Source organism: Cololabis saira, chromosome 7 (genome assembly GCF_033807715.1).
Source record: "Cololabis saira isolate AMF1-May2022 chromosome 7, fColSai1.1, whole genome shotgun sequence".
Taxonomy (NCBI): domain Eukaryota; kingdom Metazoa; phylum Chordata; class Actinopteri; order Beloniformes; family Belonidae; genus Cololabis; species Cololabis saira.
Genome location: NC_084593.1, coordinates 15,706,585 through 15,725,539, shown reverse-complemented (window position 1 = coordinate 15,725,539; position 18,955 = coordinate 15,706,585). Strand labels below are relative to the sequence as shown.

Below are 18,955 nucleotides of genomic sequence, written 5' to 3'. Positions count from 1 at the left end.
TTAATTGAGCTTTGACTTCGCTTTGCAAGCAAAGCAGAAGGGTAATTTGTGCACGGCAGCTTGTTATTGCCCTGAGGCTGTTGATCCTTACAGTTAAGGACTTGACGTCTCAAAACCCTAAATCATGTGAACATGTTGCTCTCGCAAAGGGCACATGTGCATGAAATATACCTTTTCCCACAGTGAATAGAGTTTATGATTAGACTTTTTAGATTTTTCACTCGATCTGCAAATATTAAGAATCCACAACACTATGGCAACTTTATTTGGCTCCTTTGTTTTTCTAAATGTATTCCTTCGTGCCATGAGAAATAGTGCTGCTTTCTACCTATTAATTATTTATGTTCTGCAAAATTGAAGCAGCAGAGTCATTTAATCGTATCCAGGTCACATCCTGTGGAGGCATTCTGTTGCATGAGAAGCCAGACAGAGCGTGGTTTATCAAAGGAACACAGTGTCATTTTGCATGTTGGCCAGTTCACCTTTAAAGCCTTCCTGCTCTTTACAAAGATCCTCTCAATAATGGATAAAGAAAAGAGTGCTGCTGTCTCTTCCCACTCGATATGATCAGTTTTGACTACTCACCAATGGTCTTTTTAAAATATGTGTTAATTGCCATTTTAGATGTGAACTTACCTGCATGTTAATGATATCTTTCCCTCTGGGTGGCATTATTAGAAATTAGTATGACCCTTGTGATGTTGTACTTTTGTTTTGTACTGATGTGGGAAATTAAGAGGCTTTTGCCTTTACTCTGCTGCGTCTGAAAAGAGGAAATGTAATAATTCCTTGATTACAGAAAAATGAACTAAACATACACAATTTTTTTAAGCTGCAAAATGTTTTTACTTCTTCCTTTTAATGGATTGAGGAAACATTTTGCAAGCATTGTTTCTAAACCTTCACTCATTCTCTTTTGTTCTGAAGGGGCTTCTGTCATTTTGTCTCTCATTATATCCAATTAGCAATTTGAAAAGAGTTGGACCTGCTACCATGAGGCAGCCATGTCAGATGCTGGTGCGTTAGAAAGCTCAATATATAACCACTGTGCCCAGTATGTAGCACATTCACACTCTGCATGGTTACACATAATGTGGCTTTCATTACTGATTTATCCCTCAACGCCCCGTTCCTCTGCACGGTTGGCATGTGTTCTCAGAGTAAAATATCCTCCTTTTGCTTCCTTCAGGAAGGGCTCTTCCACCACATCTATCAAGCCAAAATATCACAATCTGATGCCTTTATTATGCATTTATGGGTTGTTGATAATTGGTCATTAAAAAATAAAAATAAAAAAAAAGCAATTGTCTCCCACATACCAACTACAAGCATAGAGAAGCTTTTCTGTGTGAGAAGGAAGTGCGTTTGTGTGCAGTGATCAGCGCCTGGGGGCCGCATCAAATACAGTATGAAAACCTTTCCAGAGGCGAGAGAAGATGACCAATTTCACAAGTGGCTTTTTATTGGTTGATTGCACAGAGGCCATGTTGTTATCTAAATCCTGAAAATGCTTGGGGAAAATAAGAAGTGTCTTGTGAGCTTTGAGGCTGTGAAGTTACCCGTCAGATAACTGCTAAAGCAAAATGTTCACAACCAAGAATGATGGTTTAAGATACCATGGGTTAGCAGAGTGCGGTGCTTACAGAGTCAAAAATAGATCAATAAAGCTATAAATGATTAGGGATGGGAATTGATACGATTTTTACGACTTCAATTTCGTTTTCGATTCCCTTATCGATTCTCATTTGGGAAAAAAAAGACAAATAAGGACGATAAGCAACACCAATATAACATTTTTATCATAATAAAATCAATAATCTTCCGTAGAAATTCATACAATACAAATTGAATTATTCTGTGGCAATTCACGAGAATGTCCAACATTTTTCTAATAGAAAATTAAAATTCTCCTTTTTAAAAGGATATATGAACTGAGCACTCAACAGCAACGTGCGTGATGACGTCATTCGTCCCCACTGGAGTCAAAAAGGGAATCGAAACACTGGGAACCAGTTCTGAACAAGAACCGGTTCTCGACTCCCATCCCTATTAGTGATGCTATTTTTTTCCTTTTTTAATGAACGCATGAACGCATTTTTTTTTATATTGTTACAACTTAGATGCAAATGATTTTACAATAAAAGGCAAAAGAAAGTAAAAATATGCAATATTCACCTTTAAATGTTTCAAAATGTGCCTCCATTCCAGTGACCCTACTGCAGCTTAACAAGCTGACCTTTGCTGCAGTCAGGTCTACGAATAACCAACTTAATTTATCATTTTGCATAATTAGATTTACTCCATGTTGGAGCAGTGGGGATAATTAGTTGGTAATTTCTTTGAAATCAAACATGGCCAGTAGGTGACCACTCAGCATAGTGAAAGAAGAGAGACTGATGAGCAAACTGACCCGTGATTGCTTGACACAGTGAGCTCCAATTAAAACGAAATCAACTAACTTGTTTCTGTTGTGCATCTTCCTGCTGGATCAGACGGGTTCTGCTCCAAACTACATCTGCCATCTGCACATGCCGCATTAAATATCAGCACACTTTTATTACCTGGTGCTGTCTTTATTATGTCATAATGTATGCAAAGATCACACAAAACTGAAGAAAAAAAAACTGGAGGGATGATTTTTAGTTTTCATGTTTTCACAAAAGAAAATTAATTGTTGGATAGATATAAATGTCAGGCTTTCATACTGAAACATCATGCTCATAATAATTCAACAACCTCATGCACTTTCACATTTAAGCAGTAAATACTTTGTTTTCATTGCTGTTACAATTTTCCGGGCATTTACAAGGGGAAAACACACACAAACAAACATACAGATACATATAATTGATTATTTAAAGCCCGTCTATGAAGTAATACCACTGCGGACCACATGGGGGCGTTGAGATTCTCTCTGTTGAGCAAAAAGCTACTGACTATCCTCCGCTAGTGAGTGGCGACGGCCCAGAACATCTTGGAATGCTACTTCCTACTACAGGTGAACTTTTTTATCTTACACTAGGATTTGAAAAATGAACTTTATTGTGATATGGTGCCCCCATCTTGTCAGAAATGGTCTTGTTACATAGGCCAAGGTTACATGATGTTTTTTAATTTGTAATTAATTATTCCGAATTAAATAATTCCGAATTAAACTATTTTCCTTCGAGTTAACATGGAAATAGTAATTCCGAATTGAGGTTTACATAGAAAACACGTTTGATCGGCTTTATCCAATTCCTCTTAAGGTCTGGGGGTTGGGAAGGGTTCTGATTGGATAGGGGAAGTTACATCTACCGGAAGAAAAACAAACTTAGCTGCTTAGCCGGTACAACTTTGAAAAGCTCACAATTGTTATGTTTCCTTCCATCTGTTCTTTTAATTATTTCCAGGTTGTAATGAAGCTCTTGGTGGTTCAGGAAAAGTAGTCAACGATATGGGGTGTCTAGTCAGGACGCGGGAGGCAGGAATAACCTTTAAATGGTTTATTGTGGCTTTATGGCATAGAACAGATCACTCTGTTTCAGTTTCAGTTTATTTTTATTTGTTAGAGAGGGACAACGTACATTAAGAAACATTTTATAAAATAAAATGTAAATGTACCCAATTGTAGCCAAAAGGCTAGTTTACATTGGCAGTCCCCCACCCAGAAATAATAGGCTAGTACCTAGTAAAAAAGATTGAAACACAAGTACAAACACATCAGCAATAACCAGAGGTGGAAAAAGTACTGAAAAATTGTAATTGAGTAAAAGTATCTTTACTTTGCTTAAATTCTACTCAAAGTAAAAGTAAAAGTACTCATCTAAAAATTTACTCGAGTAAAAGTACAAAAGTACTTCATTTAAAATGTAATTTGAGTAAAAGTTACTTTCAGTTATTTCATGCAAAAAAAGGATGAGTCACGAATCAAATCCAGCACAAGTTGTTTTAATCAACTTGGAGGCATATTAAAGTTAAACATCCACACTTGTAAAAGCTCAGCTGAGCTCAGTAACATGATCCTTTTACTTCTGCAGAACAGGACAAAAAGGACAGTCACAACTTGTACTGTAAAGTGCAAACTATTTTCCGTCATATTGTCCAACCGACAACACTAACACCAGAATCAAAGTATTCAAACACAAAATAAAGTGCCCAATGCCCGCAGGATCCTGCTATGCAATAAACCAAAATAAAATGCCCACAAGATCCCACAATACTGCCCACAATCTACAACTTTAGACTGGAAAAGCTCTTGTTTAATTTCAGCAGCAGCTGATTTTCGAAGTTTTTTGCTCTCTGGTGTAGCCTTATTAAGGCTCTCTCTCTCTCTCCTTATCTGAGAAACGCCTCTTTTTCCGGTCAGTTGCCATGACAACGTGACACTCACTGATCAACTGTTTGGACCTGAGTGAAAACTCAAACGACGGATCATTTTCACGTGTGGTGAAAGCATCTTAGCTCACAGAAGCTTTGAGCTCTGTGCTAACAGCTACCAGTCATGCTACAGCAGTGGCTGTGCCTTGTGAAGCCGCGGCTCGGTTCTCATTAACTCGGTCGGACCTCTCGGTCAGCTGGTGAAGCAGCGGTTTATGAGCATGACGTCTTTGACATGTCCCGTTATGCGCGACAATGCTCAACGAAGTTGTGACGTTACCAGGTGATGAAAAAGACATCTGCTCATGTGTTGATGGAGTGCGAAAAATTCATTTAATGAAATTAATAAATAATTAATGAAACAGCCCTCGCCAAATCTCACACCTACGTTTCTGGGAAAGTTGGCAGCACTGTGTTATCTGGGATTTTAAAACCAAACAACAAATAAACCGTTTGGGATGTAAGAAACAAAAACACATGCGCTCACTTACCACCACATGCTTTCGTAAATTAGATGTTGATGTCTTGAATGCTGAAAGCTCCGTTCTGCCGGGCAGGCACATTTTACACTGCATTATAATGTTGTTGCCTTTTGTGCGTTTGAACGCGAATAAGTCTTCCAAATTTGGCCAAGGGTTTTTTGTGGCTTTCCGCTCCAGAATTTGTATCTTCGTCGGGCCCTTCCTCCTCCATGATCTCCATATCAGCAACATCCATCTTCAAACGCGTAGATCCAACAGAGCGCGCAGAACGCAAGGCCCACTTTCACGTTCACTTCCGGGACACAGGGGTTTCCACCGCATTTAATTTTTTCACCATAAATTTTGTACTCAGTAACGTGAGGGGATTCAAATGTAGCGAAGTAAAATACTTGGGTCAAAATGTACTCGAGTAAAAGTAAAAATTACATATTTCAAAAACTACTTAGAAAATTACAAATTACTCATAAAAAGTACTCAATTACAGTAACGTGAGTAAATGTAATTCGTTACTTTCCACCCCTGGCAATAACATATAACATATATAATTCAACCCTTACAATATACAGTTCATCCCCACATCGATAGTATACACATCAATGTTCACATCTTTGATTATCGATCAACCAATGTACCTCTGTATCAGTGTGTGGTTCTAAATGAAAGAATAAGGGGTATAAATATTATAATACTAAATAGACTATAGACTCTACTGTTAGACAATTGAAATAGTTAAATTACTAATAAATAATTACTAATGATAATTTACGGCAAGAATAATGATTGAAGGCTAAATAAAAGGGACAGATAAAGGAAATAATCGCTCAACACAAACTAGTGGTAAATTATCACATAAATACCTCTTAGACTTACAACAACAACATATAATCACTAACAGTCACTAAATGTCTTAAATATAAACAATTAAACACTTACTTGTGGTCATGAATGCAACACAAACTGAGAAACCAACTCAACTAGATGATTAACTGTACAGTAACTGTTTCAGTCTGTCAAACGCCACGGTCACATGATATTTTTTAATTCAGAATTAATTATTCCAAATTAAATAATTCAGAATTAAATTATTTTCCTTCGAGTTTACATGGAAATAGTAATTCCGAATTGAGGTTTACATGATCGGCTTTATCCAATTCCTCTTATGGTCTGGGGGTTGGGAAGGTTCTGATTGGATAGGGGGGGCGGACCGGAAGTTACGTCTACCGGAAGAAAAACAAACTTATCCGCTACAACTTTGAAAAGCTCACAATTTTGATGTTTCCTGCCATCTGTTCTTTTAATTATTTCCACATCCTCCTAGCTATTTATTAAATAAAACGTCTCTGCTCTTGACCACCGTTTACTTCGTGCTGCCATCTTGAAACTTTGTTTTGAAAACTAGCCCAGCGCGGAATATAAGCGTCATCGCGACAGACGGGCGAGGGAACGAGCAGCGCAGAAAGATCGGAATTAATTTAAAGAGGAATGAGTGTAAACATGGTCGCAGAATTATTCTATTCAGATTTAAAATCGAAATAAACTCGCCACTTACTTTGGAATTAAGCTTAATTCGGAATGGCCATTTTCATTCGGAATAAGGTGGCAATTTTTAATCATTTTAAATCGGATTTAATTTTAGTTCTGAATTAAAGTGGAATTAAACTTCCCATGTAAACGCACTGATAGTGTTTTTTAAAAGGACATCTTCTCCCCAGCATTGCCATGCTGCAGTTTTAAGGAGCCATACTGGTGGATTTTTATTTGTTGCACATCATCATTCAGTATAATTCAAAACTCACTTGAGCTGTCATAATAGTGTGAATGCACTTTTGGAAGGTAATTTAAACTGAAAGTGGCTAAGAAAGAGCAGTATGAGCAAAATAAAAGCCAGTGAGGGTGTGCAACATCAGAAATCTAGCAATAATAGAGAAGAAATCAGCCAACTGTCTGGGGAGTGATTGCAATCCTCTGTACAGAGCAACATTCTCACTTTAGGTTTCTTTTTGATTAAACTTTTTGTAGTGTTCACTTACCTGGAAATCAAGTTGAGAGGTCAGACGTAGACAAAGATGTATTGGTCTGACAAAAAGAGTGAGAAAGAAGCTTTAATTTTGTGAATGAATCTGTTGCTTACATTGAAAAAAATGCAAGCCCTCTATGAGCCTGAAACAAAGAGGATTTTATGCTGGTGGGATTAAAATTTGAGGCTCAAAACTGACAACCTGGGATGGAAATGCCCTGGTGTTTTTAGTTATTCATACTTTTTCTAGCTACATGCTTTCTAAAAGGACAGATATAGTCACCTAAATCTGTCACAGAAGTGAAATGAACACTGACTTGGGCTTGGCGATGAGGGCATCGGGCCGACGAGCCGGTGAAACGGCTGCTCACATTTATGCTGAGTCAGACACCATTAGCTGTTATCATGCTGCTCTCAGGATCCAGCCCTTCACTAATGTGGGTCAGGGGCCACTGCAGAAACACCTTCAATGTCCAGTCTTATCAGCCAGCAATGCAGGATTCCTGCTATTGGACTCTTACCAACTGCCACTTTCAAAATATTGAGATTGAACACAATGTGTGTGGAAAAAATTGTAAAATGACCCAGGGTTACAATTTTTCTTATTCATTTGAGGTCAGAACATGTTTTTATACAGATGTTAAGTTCCAATAACCCGTTTGTTATGAGATCTTGTTTTGAGACCACTGCTTGAAAAATGACACACCCTTCTAAAAATTAAAATGCCAAGAATCGATTCAGAATCGATTATCAAGATTTGATTCGATTCGATTCCGATATTGATTTGGGTTAGTGTTATTAAAACTGTTTTTTGAGCTGTTGAATAAATTATATGACTGTGTAGTTATGCAACATATTAATACTAGTATTATATTGAAATTCAACAGCAAGTATTGGCAGCTAATGATGCTGTAAGGACCAATCAGCTCCCAGAATGCTGATGTAACTGTTTTCAGAAACATTGTGTGGCAGAATTACCAAACAGATCCAGGGCAGCAAACAGAGGACGTATGAAATTGGTTTTATTTTTTCCCACATTCCGTTTTAATTTTTTCCATTTTCGGCCTATTTCAGTTTTTAATTTTTGAGAATTTGGTTTTTAGCATTTTATGCAAATGTAACCCCCAGACATTATATAAAGTAATGAAATATAGACAATGAATGCCATTATAACTGAAAACTTTAATGTTTTCATACCTTTAAACATATTTAAAGGCGATTTTTAGACATACGAATCGATTTATAGGAATTAATATGAGAATCGATTTAGAATCAGAACATCGATTTTTTCAACACAGGCCTAATATATATATATATATATATATATATATATATATATATATATACATATATATATATATATATATATATATATATATATATATATATATATATATATATATATATATATATAATATTTCTGCGGCAACTCAATTTGCCTTCTTGTGTTAGATTCTATTCGTACACAAAATAGAGATTAAGAATGATATTAAATTGACAGAGATTTTAATTGACAGAGATACATAAATGGAGCTGAATTTTTCCACTGGAATATAATTCATGCAAAAACACCAACAAACAAACAAAGTTTGGGTGTAGAAAGTGACGTTTTTTTGTTTATTTGTGTTTTGCGGTTGTCGTCCTTACATTCTTGGCAACTGTGAAGACTCAGCTTTGGGCCAGAAGCTCTGGTTTTCTGGGGAACATTGCTTTCTTGTCTTTTAATAATGAGAACTGTGTTTTATTTGAGTGGAATTGATCTTCATGGGATTAAAGCTAAGCTTTTCCCCATCTCTTTGGTGTGCTGCATGTGTATATCGTAAGATGTTTTGTATGATTCAAAATGGCATTTTCTCTCAATGTGGAAAAGAAACCCCACCAAAATATGTCTCAGAAACAGATTTCTGAATTTTGACAATCAAATTTTCACATGATAAGAAATGTTGAAAGTGATCAGCTGCTGCCAGTTAATTCAGTGGAAAACGGTTCAAAAACATGTAAAACATGTTTTGGGGATTTAATTTCAAGAAGTTGCCCCTGGGCACCGATCATTTCTTGGCAGTATTCATTCCTACACGTGGAGCGCACTTCAGCAGGTGCAACTGATCATGCACTTGAATAAAGGTGAGAGGGACACAACACATGCTCAGAAATCCAGTCACTTTCTTGATCAGACTCCACTTTGGATAACCAGGCAGTAGGGATTTGGTTATTCCAGCAAAAGCAAAGCGCTTTCTATAATAAACACGTGCCATGTAGGCACTTGGATCTGTGTAAACCACTGAGTAGCCATTGTTGCACAAAGCGCAGTGGAAAGCCATTTTCAGGCTAATCATTCAATAGAGGTCTCTGAGGCCCCGTTTACACGTAGCAAAAACAGTGGCGTTTTGGTCGTTCGTTTACACGAAAACGAAGCTCAAAGTCACCAAAAACGATCATTTCTGAAAACTCCGGCCAAAATGGAAATTTGCAAAAACTCCGTCTTCACGTTTGCTTGTAAACAGAGGGAAACGGACATTTAGGCCGCGTTCAGACTGCAGGCAAACCGCATGAGATCCGATTTTTGCAAACCAGATCGAAACCACCTCCGGGAGGTAGTTTCATATCGCATTCATATCGCATTTGGGCAGATGCGTCTCAGTCTGAACAGCTCCAAACACTCAGATCGGATATGACTGTCCCAGACGCTCCAAACCACCCGCCCATTGTGGAGCTACTCATCCTTTCGCAGAGAGCATGTACAATCTCTGATGTCACGTCAAAAACTATTATTGGTAGTTTAAGTGTTGCAAATTCACATTACAAATCATGTTTTAATAGCAGAAAAAAAGACCGCATTTCCACGTACGGTGCGGGTCGCCGCGTACCCTACGCCGTAGGCTCTGTGTTGGTGTAACGCGGAACCATAAATCAGCCTTCAGTCGCGCTGTGAGCCTGAACCTGCAGCCCGTCAGCTCATCAGGAGGAGAGGTTATGGAGCGTTAAAGGCTGCCAGTTGTTCATTGCTGGTTCGTTTTGTTAACTCTGAGCTTTGTTGGTTGGTTTGTTAGTTTGCTGGTGGTTTTGTTCTGAACACTTTTCTCTGTTTCTCATTTTGCTGGGACGTCGGGTCACTCCGCAGAGACACAACTTTTGCGGTATGCGTTCATTGTTATGTCTAAAAATGATGCGCAGTGCCGACCCAATCAGAAACGGTACAGATATTTTGGGATGTTTTTATAAATATAAAAAAATAAAATTATAAAAAAATAAAGGATCCCCATAACCTTTGATCGGGGGGGCAGGACGCACGTTTGGGTGGACACAGCGCCCGAAACGTCACCAGCGTCATGTGTGCGACCTGTGTTTACATTTTTTTTGGCCACCGTCAATATTTTCGTTTTATATTCTAAAGTCACACTTAAAAGTAACTCCACTTCTCTATCACTCCAAACCAAAGACTCTCGTTCATCTTGGAAGTAACTGGAAGTTACTCGTGTCATTTGTTGACGTTTTTTCCAGGATTCCGATTGGCTAGCATGACTTTATGTTTCTCGTTACACTGCCCCCTGTAGGTTTGGCTGCTCATAGCACAGTAAGAGCGTATTCATGCAGGTTCGTGTAAATGATGGTATTTTTCAAAACGTAGAGGGGGAAATATCCATTTTTGTAAATACCCGGCTATGTGTAAACATGGCCTGAAAGTGTGCAACAAACTCCTGAAGAGCACAGACAAATGTTCTCTGCCACTGCACCGCGGTAACCCAGGAAACAGGAAAGGTGTGTGGCAAAACAGACAAATGTGTCATTAAACAAATAGGTATTTTCATCAAAACCTTTTTTAAGTTATTTTCATTATAACTTTCATTTCATTTCAACAAAATAAGTGTGTTTGGTGCCAAACGTTAAGTAGAAATATATAAATGTCAGTGGAGCAATAGCTCCAGATAGAACTACAGTAATGGGTTCAAACTGCTGTCTCATTGTTGGGAATCCCATGAAGATGCTGGAAAAGAGAACTAGAGTCTATCTCTCTGTTTCATTACCACAAAGTTTTTAGTTTGGGTCAGAAATGGGTGACAAGGGGTGAACCTGAACTTGTTGTTTCCAAGAAACGCAGTGCTCTCAACAGTTTGTGTGTGTGTCCACTGTTAAAGATTGTTTTAATGTTTTGTTGAGATGGAGCAATATTTTGCCAACTTGTTTTTGACACAAATGCCATGTGGGTATTATGGGAGAAGATAAAGTTCATAGGTTGCTGAGATAGTTTGGTAGCTTAGACTACCTGGGCTCATCAATCTATTTCTTTACATGTATGATACAAAGAGTTAATCTGTTTCCTGTGGATTAAATTTAGATTTTCCGGAGGCATGACCAACGGCTGCAGGAAAAAAACAGCCTCTAAATGCCCTTGGATAAGCATACGAGCAGTCAAAAAAACGTTTTTGCAGGAAAAAAGACTTGTTGATCCAATGTTTATTCTGTCGGCATCTTGGTTTTGGAAGCTCCTGAATGAGTCATCTTGTCTTATGCAATTAGTTTGGTACATTCTGTAGCGGTAGAAATGGCGGCAAGTGGAAGGGGTTCCAGCAGTGTTGTGCAAGTTCATACTTCTCATGAACTAGTTCAAAGTTCAGTTCACATAGTTTAAAAATAAACAGTTCACGTTCATAGTTCACCATTTTCATTTTGAACTAGTTCAAATTCAGTTCATTTCAATATTTTTAGGTGAGAAGTACGAATGAAAATCCCCCTATCCTAAAACTGTTCACTGTATAGCAGTGGTCTTCAAGCCTGGTCCTCAGGACCCCCTTCCTGCATGTTTTAGATATTTCCCTGCTTCAGCACCCTGATAAAAATGACTGTGTCATTAACAGACTTGTGCAGACCTGGATGACAAGCTAATGACGACCATTAATTAGAATCAGGTGTGATGATGCAAGGAATCATCTAAAACATGCAGGACGGGGGTCCCGGGGACCAGGGTTGAAGCCCCCTGCTGTATACAGTCATGTATTGTACTAGTGGCTTTTCAACTTCACTCAGAGGCTGTAAATCTCCAACAATATAGTCCATTATCAGTTTGTCTCCCTGTTGCTGGTAAATCAACCCCCTGAAGGTGCAGCAGGGGGACTGGGGTCGTTTGGGGCTGTTGGGTCTTCTTGGTCTTTCCTGATGACTTTGTTTGATTGTTAAGGACTTGCAGATATTTTCTCCCACTGGACGGATGCTTTAACTCCACATGACGTTTTAAATTTGAAGTTGACGAGGCAGACGTTCGGACTTGTTTTCTCAGCGCAGGTGGACATCATTTGCACAGAAAGGTTAGATTTTTACCGTCGGACTCTTTGGGAGACGATGTGTAAAATTCCTGCAGATAATGATAAGCGGATCATCCTCTGACAGCTCGCTGACGCTGCGTCTGCAACGACTCTCTTCACTGGTCATGTAAAGACTGCACCGGGCTTGAGCCGCTGTTGCCATGGAGCTGGTGCCCGTTGCTATGCTAGTGTGCACTGCATTGTGGGTAATGTAGTGTGAAGTCGTCGTCTCGTGGAGTATTTTAAATGTGTGCGCCGCCCGCTGGTGAAATGAGAAGGACGATTATTCTGTTATAATTGGACCTAAACAGTGAAGCTGAAACTCACATAATCTGAACAGTTCAAATTCTCACAGAAATTAACATGTTCAATAAACGCGTTCATTTGAACTCGTTCATGCACAACACTGGGTTCCAGACCCATTTGATAGAAAAAGAAGGTTCACTAAGTGAACTGCTATGAATGGCCAGACTACGTTTAGCTGTGGAAAACATAGTGAGTGCTTGGTGTTTGAGTTTGATTTGAAAAAAGAGAAAACATCACTGATGGTCCTTTAGTCTTGGAAGGTCCATCCAGTTATCCAGAGTATACTGAGGTGGCAGATGGGCATTTTGCTGGGGGACGTTTCTGTCCAAAGACCATTTTATATACAAATGATGTGCAAATGGATGGTGATATGCTGTAGCTTTATCATTCCTGGTCACAATTAACAACAACTGTGACAATTTCTCTAAAATCTCTCCAGAGAAACATGTTGGTGTGTCAGGTGTCTCAATGCTGCTGCAGTGTGACTGTTAATTCCTGTTTAATTAGTCCAATCACAAAAAAAACGCGACAGATTAAACAATTTGCCCTTTTGGTTTCACATAGCTGCAAGATTTAACGTGTGATGGAAAAAGGCTTCAAAAGGCAAGGATTCACAGTAGACATTGATGCAAAAAGTACCATCAGATTGCCAACAACATGTTTCTCACTGCCTTATTTGAGCAAACCTCCCACCTTTGTGTTTCTCTCCCTCCACCTGTGCACTTTGTGTTCTGCGCTCAGCACCAGAACGGAACAGTCTCAAGTTCATGGACGGACCAGCAGCCATTGTGCAGGTTGTCAAAATCAATAGCAAGCTCTTTCTCCAATAGGCACCCATGTAACTGTAGTTTAGTATTGCACAAACACAAAGACGGGCAAGGAGAGTCCTTTATGAAAAGCTTGAGCAAAAGAAACTACACTTCTGACAGTCACAGTTCTTTATATATGGTAACATTTAGACTAGGATTTTAAATTGTAATGCTGAATGGAGCTTCCTAGAAACTCTAGAAAGACAGTTTATAGATATGAGAAATTGATAAATATGAGGCCTCTGATTTATGGTTGAAAATATGCAGCAAAATAAATAAATAAAAGTGTATGTCAAACTGCCACAGATAGTGTCCTTGTCAATATCCTTGGCTAAATATTAATATGTATGTATATATATATATATATATATATATATATATATATATATATATATATATATATATATATATATATATATATATATATATATATATATATATATATACATATATATATATATATGTATGTATGTATATATGTATTTCAAATCCAGGGTGGATTTGAAATACAACAACAAAGTAGACTTTCAGCTTTAGTTTGGGATCTTCCCATAGGTATTTATGTTTAAGTTCATTTTCACTTTGATCAAACACTTTTGAGCCCCTGGAAATTGAGGTACTTTGCCTTTGAGCTGTACTTCCTAGATAATAAATTCCATATTTTTTGAAACCTGTTAAATGAAAGCAAAAATGTCATAGTTTGGTCATATTGTTTTATTTCAGGTAAATTGTGCTGGTATATAAAGACAAACCATAGCTAATTTTCCAAACAGTTTTGCATGTAACTGTAGATAGATGGATGTGTCATGCCTTCCCACCATAGCTAGTTTGCACAGCCAGCAGCCTGAGGAAAATATCAAATTCTCCCTTTCATCTTGAAGCAACGTCCATAACAACAAAAGAAAGGGAATAGTGTGCACTATGTATATGTAAGCATTGCACCAATTTAAAACATTGAGTACTACTTGCAACTGCATACTTTGAGTTTATTTTTTGTTGTTTTCAAATCATTTTAAAAAGGCTCCATTACTTTTTTTTTTAAGAAAACCTGATTATTTGGGTAGAAATTGTATGGTTTTTTTATCTACTACAGAAAGAATCTCTACGTTTGATTAAAAACCCCTTGAGTACGACAAACATTACCAAAAAGAAAAAAATGCAGCAAAAACTAGCAAAGAAGCATTTCATTTCAAACAAGCATGTTGTTTGAGGTGTTGAAAAATGTTGATTAAAGTTAGCCACACTTGTCAATGAACTACGTGAATTGCCTATTTTTCATAACTGACGTCTCCCATAACTACGTCCAAGAAACAAAGATGCTGTGTGTGAATGTTATTATTTAGAAGTAAAGGAAAAAGAGAATGTGTTTCAAAATATGCCTGAAAAACCTGTGTTATCCTGATGTGTATCGATGTCTTAGATTTGCACAAAACACTATGAGAGCTTCTTTTAAAGGAAGATAGAAAGTAATCTCATTTATTGTGTTGCCAAAGTTGTCATTTGCACTCTCTCCAACTACACATGAATTTGGTTGACGATGATCACCAGGGATGTGTTTTAAGCCAGCACAGTTGGGGCTTGATGAGTATCTCATTGAAGAAAGAAATGAAAAGACAGCGAGACTCAATTCCTGGTGGGAAAAGATGCAAAAGAAAGAGTTCTTTAATTCACATGAAAAAACTCTTGGAGATGGACCCCAGCAGTTCAATTTGTGTTTGAAACGTTACCAGATGGGAACAGGAAGGCAAAAATGAGCTTTGTGTGTGCTTCAAACTCCATTTTATCTGTTGTCAAATGACATTTAAATCAATAACAAAATGCATTTGAACTGTCAAATACTCTGCTGGAAATGTTTGTCCAGATGAGTCTCTAGACGGAGTCCTTTTATGTTAATTAATTCCACAGGAACATAGCTATTGAAGTCCATTCTTAGTCACTTGCTAAACTCTTTCTTTCTGTCTTTGCTTTTTCTTTTCTTGCAGAACCGTGACAGAATGGTGGACTGTATGAGCAAAGTCATGCTGCACACGGCCGTCTCATGCTGGCAGCCATTCCTGGGATTGGTCTTTGTGGCTGTCTTCGTAGGTTCCAGCTTGGGATGCCCCTCACGCTGCGAGTGCTCAGCGCAGACCAAGGCGGTTGTCTGCCACCGCAAGCGCATGCCCAGCATCCCAGATGGCATCCCAACTGAGACCAGGATCCTGGACCTGAGTAAGAACAAGCTGACAATGATCAACCCTGATGACTTTGCTCCTTTTCCTGGGCTTGAGGAACTTGATCTCAGTGGAAATATTATCAGCTATGTTGAGCCTGGAGCTTTTAACGCTCTGTTTAACATGCACTCACTCAGTCTTAAGAGCAACCGTATCAAGCTCATTCCTCTGGGGGTCTTCACAGCCCTAACAAATCTCACCCAACTGGATATAAGTGACAACAAAATCGTAATTCTCCTGGATTATATGTTCCAGGACTTGCATAATCTAAAGGTTTTGGAAGTGGGCGACAATGATCTGGTTTATATTTCTCACCGTTCTTTCAGTGGACTCATAAGCCTGGAGACACTAACCTTAGAAAGATGCAACCTTACAGTTGTACCCACCGAGGCCCTTTCCCACCTGCACAACCTGGTCAGTCTTCATCTACGTTACCTCAGCATTAGCACTTTGCATCCGTACTCATTCAAAAAGCTGTTCCGGCTGCGACATTTAGAAATTGATAACTGGCATTCACTGGACCATGTGCCAGCCAATACCCTGCATGGCCTAAACTTGACCACGCTGTTTATAACCAACACCAACTTGTCTTCATTCCCCTACCAAGCTCTTAAGCATCTGCCCTACCTGACACACCTCAACCTGTCTCACAATCGCATCAGGCATATTGAAGGCGGTATGCTGATGGAGCTGGTTCGGCTTCGAGAGTTGCATCTTGCTGGAGCTCAACTGAGCACCATAGAACCGTACGCTTTCCAAGGGGTTCGGGGTCTCAAAGTCCTCAATGTCTCTCACAACCGACTGGATACTCTGGAGAAGGGCGTGTTTCAGTCTTCTGAGACTCTGGAGGTTCTTCTAATTGACAACAATCCATTAGTGTGTGATTGTCGTCTCATGTGGATCCTACAGAAAAGGCACTCCATCTTCTTTGGGGATTCCCAGCCTGAATGCAACACACCGGAAGGTATTCGTGGACAGCCTTTTAAGGAGTTTAAGGAGACTCTTCTCTCTTATTATGTGACATGCACCAAGCCAAAAATTCGTGAGAATAAAACACAAACAATCACTGTGGATGAGGGCCAACAGGCGATGCTGCGCTGCAGTGCTGATGGGACACCCAGGCCCAGCGTGTCCTGGATGTCCCCACGTCGACGAACGCTGACAAACAAGAGCCATGGAAGAGTGATCGTGCACAACAATGGCACACTGGAGATAAAGTCGGCAGAGATGCAAGACAGCGGAGTCTATGTTTGCCACGCCTCCAACTCTGTAGGAAATGACACCCTGATGACGTCATTGGCGGTGAAAAGCCTGGGATCGCTCTATGCTAACAGAACCCAGTACCACGTTGATCCCAACAATACCACTGCCAACGGGACAACCCATGTAACCCTCGGTTTGGACCTTAAAACTATTTTAGTGTCAACAGCTATGGGATGTTTCACGTTTTTGGGAGTGGTCTTGTTTTGCTTCCTGCTTCTTTTTGTGTGGAGCAGAGGAAAAGGAAAACATAAAAACAACATCGATGTTGAGTATGTCCCTCGGTCAAAGTCTAACGGCACAAATGTTGACTCAGCAGAGGGTCAAGCTGGTCCTCGTCGTTTTAACATGAAAATGATGTGAATTATTTTATACAGACAGACAGTTCCAAGTCTGGATTATGAAAATGCCCAAAGTACAATGTGTCTTTTTTTCCCTTTCTTATTTTTTTTCCTTTTGGAAACAGGACAACTGAATTTCTCACAGCAGCAGGGAAAGTAATCATGAAAATCTTTAGGGCATCATAATACAATGAGCAGTACCTTGAATCACTGGATCTTGACATAATGCTTGGATTACGTGTTTCAAATATGAGAAACGGAGTAGAACTATTACATAATTGCCAACTGGCAACTTCTCGGATGAGGAGTGGAAACAGTTATCGCTATGAGGACCTGAAGGGAAAAGGTGTCCTGTATCATCTTTTTGAAGTTTATATGCCCAAAAAGAAGCCCTCGGTTTCAGGTTGACTCTTCAGACTCAGCTGGACTATGTACAGTAAAAATTTGTATCTAAGCTATTAACCTACTTTGTTTAGTCTTGCGCCATGCTTATTCACTGAAAAAATAAGAAAAAAAAAAGAAATGGACCATTGTTTCTTTAGTTTCGTACTATGTGTACCTAATGCTTCATTATGTACATGTATGTACATAATTCATTCAAGAGACACTATTCATAGCAATATTCATGGGATGCATTAGCCAAAATTGATATAACCCCAAATGTTCAGCAAGGACCTTCTTCAGACTTTAAGTTTCCATTGAATCAGGAAGGGCTTCTATGGATGATTATCTGTCCCTTTTCTCCCAACGACACATGGATATTGATGAAAATATAGTATTTACTCGTAAAAAATATATGAAAAAAGAATTTTACAAAAATCAGTCTATCAGCATTGGTCAGGATCAAACATTAGTATTGGTCAAAGCACCCACATGAACCATCCTTTTGTCCTTTTTTGTCCATTTTTTTTCTTTAAGTGTAACTTCGCTGGTTGGCAAACTAACATTTGCTTCATTTTCCCAGTAGGAAATTTGGACTTTGTTGTGGTAGTTCTTCATTTTGTTGTTGAATCATTTAGATTGTGAAAACTTCAAAAGTTTAAGAAAAAAATGGATGTGAAATAAATGAAGATGTATTTGTACCCATGAGTCTGACTGAATGTCTAAAATGTAACAAATCTTCTCCTTTTCAGCCCCGTTGAACGACATAACTATGTATGAATGTATTGCTAATAGATGGCCAAATATCAACATAAAGTAAAACTAATACACTGCTCTAAAGCTGTATCAACTTTACATTTTCATAACTGATACACATATTTTTCCTCTTTTTGGCTATTCCCCTTAGTTCCCCTCAGGAGATTGTTCCTTTCCATCTTCAGCAACTGACAGACCAAAATATAAAATAATGAATTGCATGTTTTTTCAAAGACTATAAAGATAAATTATGGTAAATGACAGCCTGCTAAATATAATTTAGAGACATGCACACACACTCTTTCCAGTTTCATTTTCTGGGTTTGTTAAATTAGCTTCAGAACCAAGTGCATTAAGTGATTAACAGAACAGTGTTGACTATGTTGAACTGCCATTAGGCTTGGAGCTTTTTCCCCAGTTTTTATTTAATTACTTTCACTAAAAGATTAATTCTACTTGTTCTGTATGTTTCCCATCTGTGCCAATGACAAACAGACAAATCAAGAGCCAAACTGACTTCATTGAGTATACTTTTGATTGGTGAGTCTTACAGATTAATGTTTAATATTAACCATGTATACACTCCAACAATTACGTGGGAATGATATCATGAACAGATTGTCATGTTCATGTGAATATTTGTGTTGCAGTGATATAAAAAGCATTTGAAGTTTAATTGGACTACCATCTACAGTCTCTATACCTGCTCCATCCTATTCAGGGTCACAAGG

At 38.5% G+C, this 18,955-nt stretch overlaps 1 protein-coding gene across 2 annotated transcripts in view; it reads left to right on the top strand.

Moving 5' to 3' along the window:
* The window catches only part of lingo2 (leucine rich repeat and Ig domain containing 2), a 291,591-nt gene extending 273,331 nt beyond the window's left edge, over positions 1-18,260 (top strand). For both annotated transcript variants that reach the window (XM_061726173.1, XM_061726174.1), the window contains one exon: positions 15,256-18,260. In XM_061726173.1, coding sequence (XP_061582157.1) covers positions 15,268-17,109 — 1,842 coding nt within the window. In that variant the 5' untranslated portion in view covers positions 15,256-15,267 and the 3' untranslated portion in view covers positions 17,110-18,260. The remainder of the gene's footprint in view (positions 1-15,255) is intronic.
* The last annotated feature ends 695 nt before the right edge of the window (positions 18,261-18,955 follow it).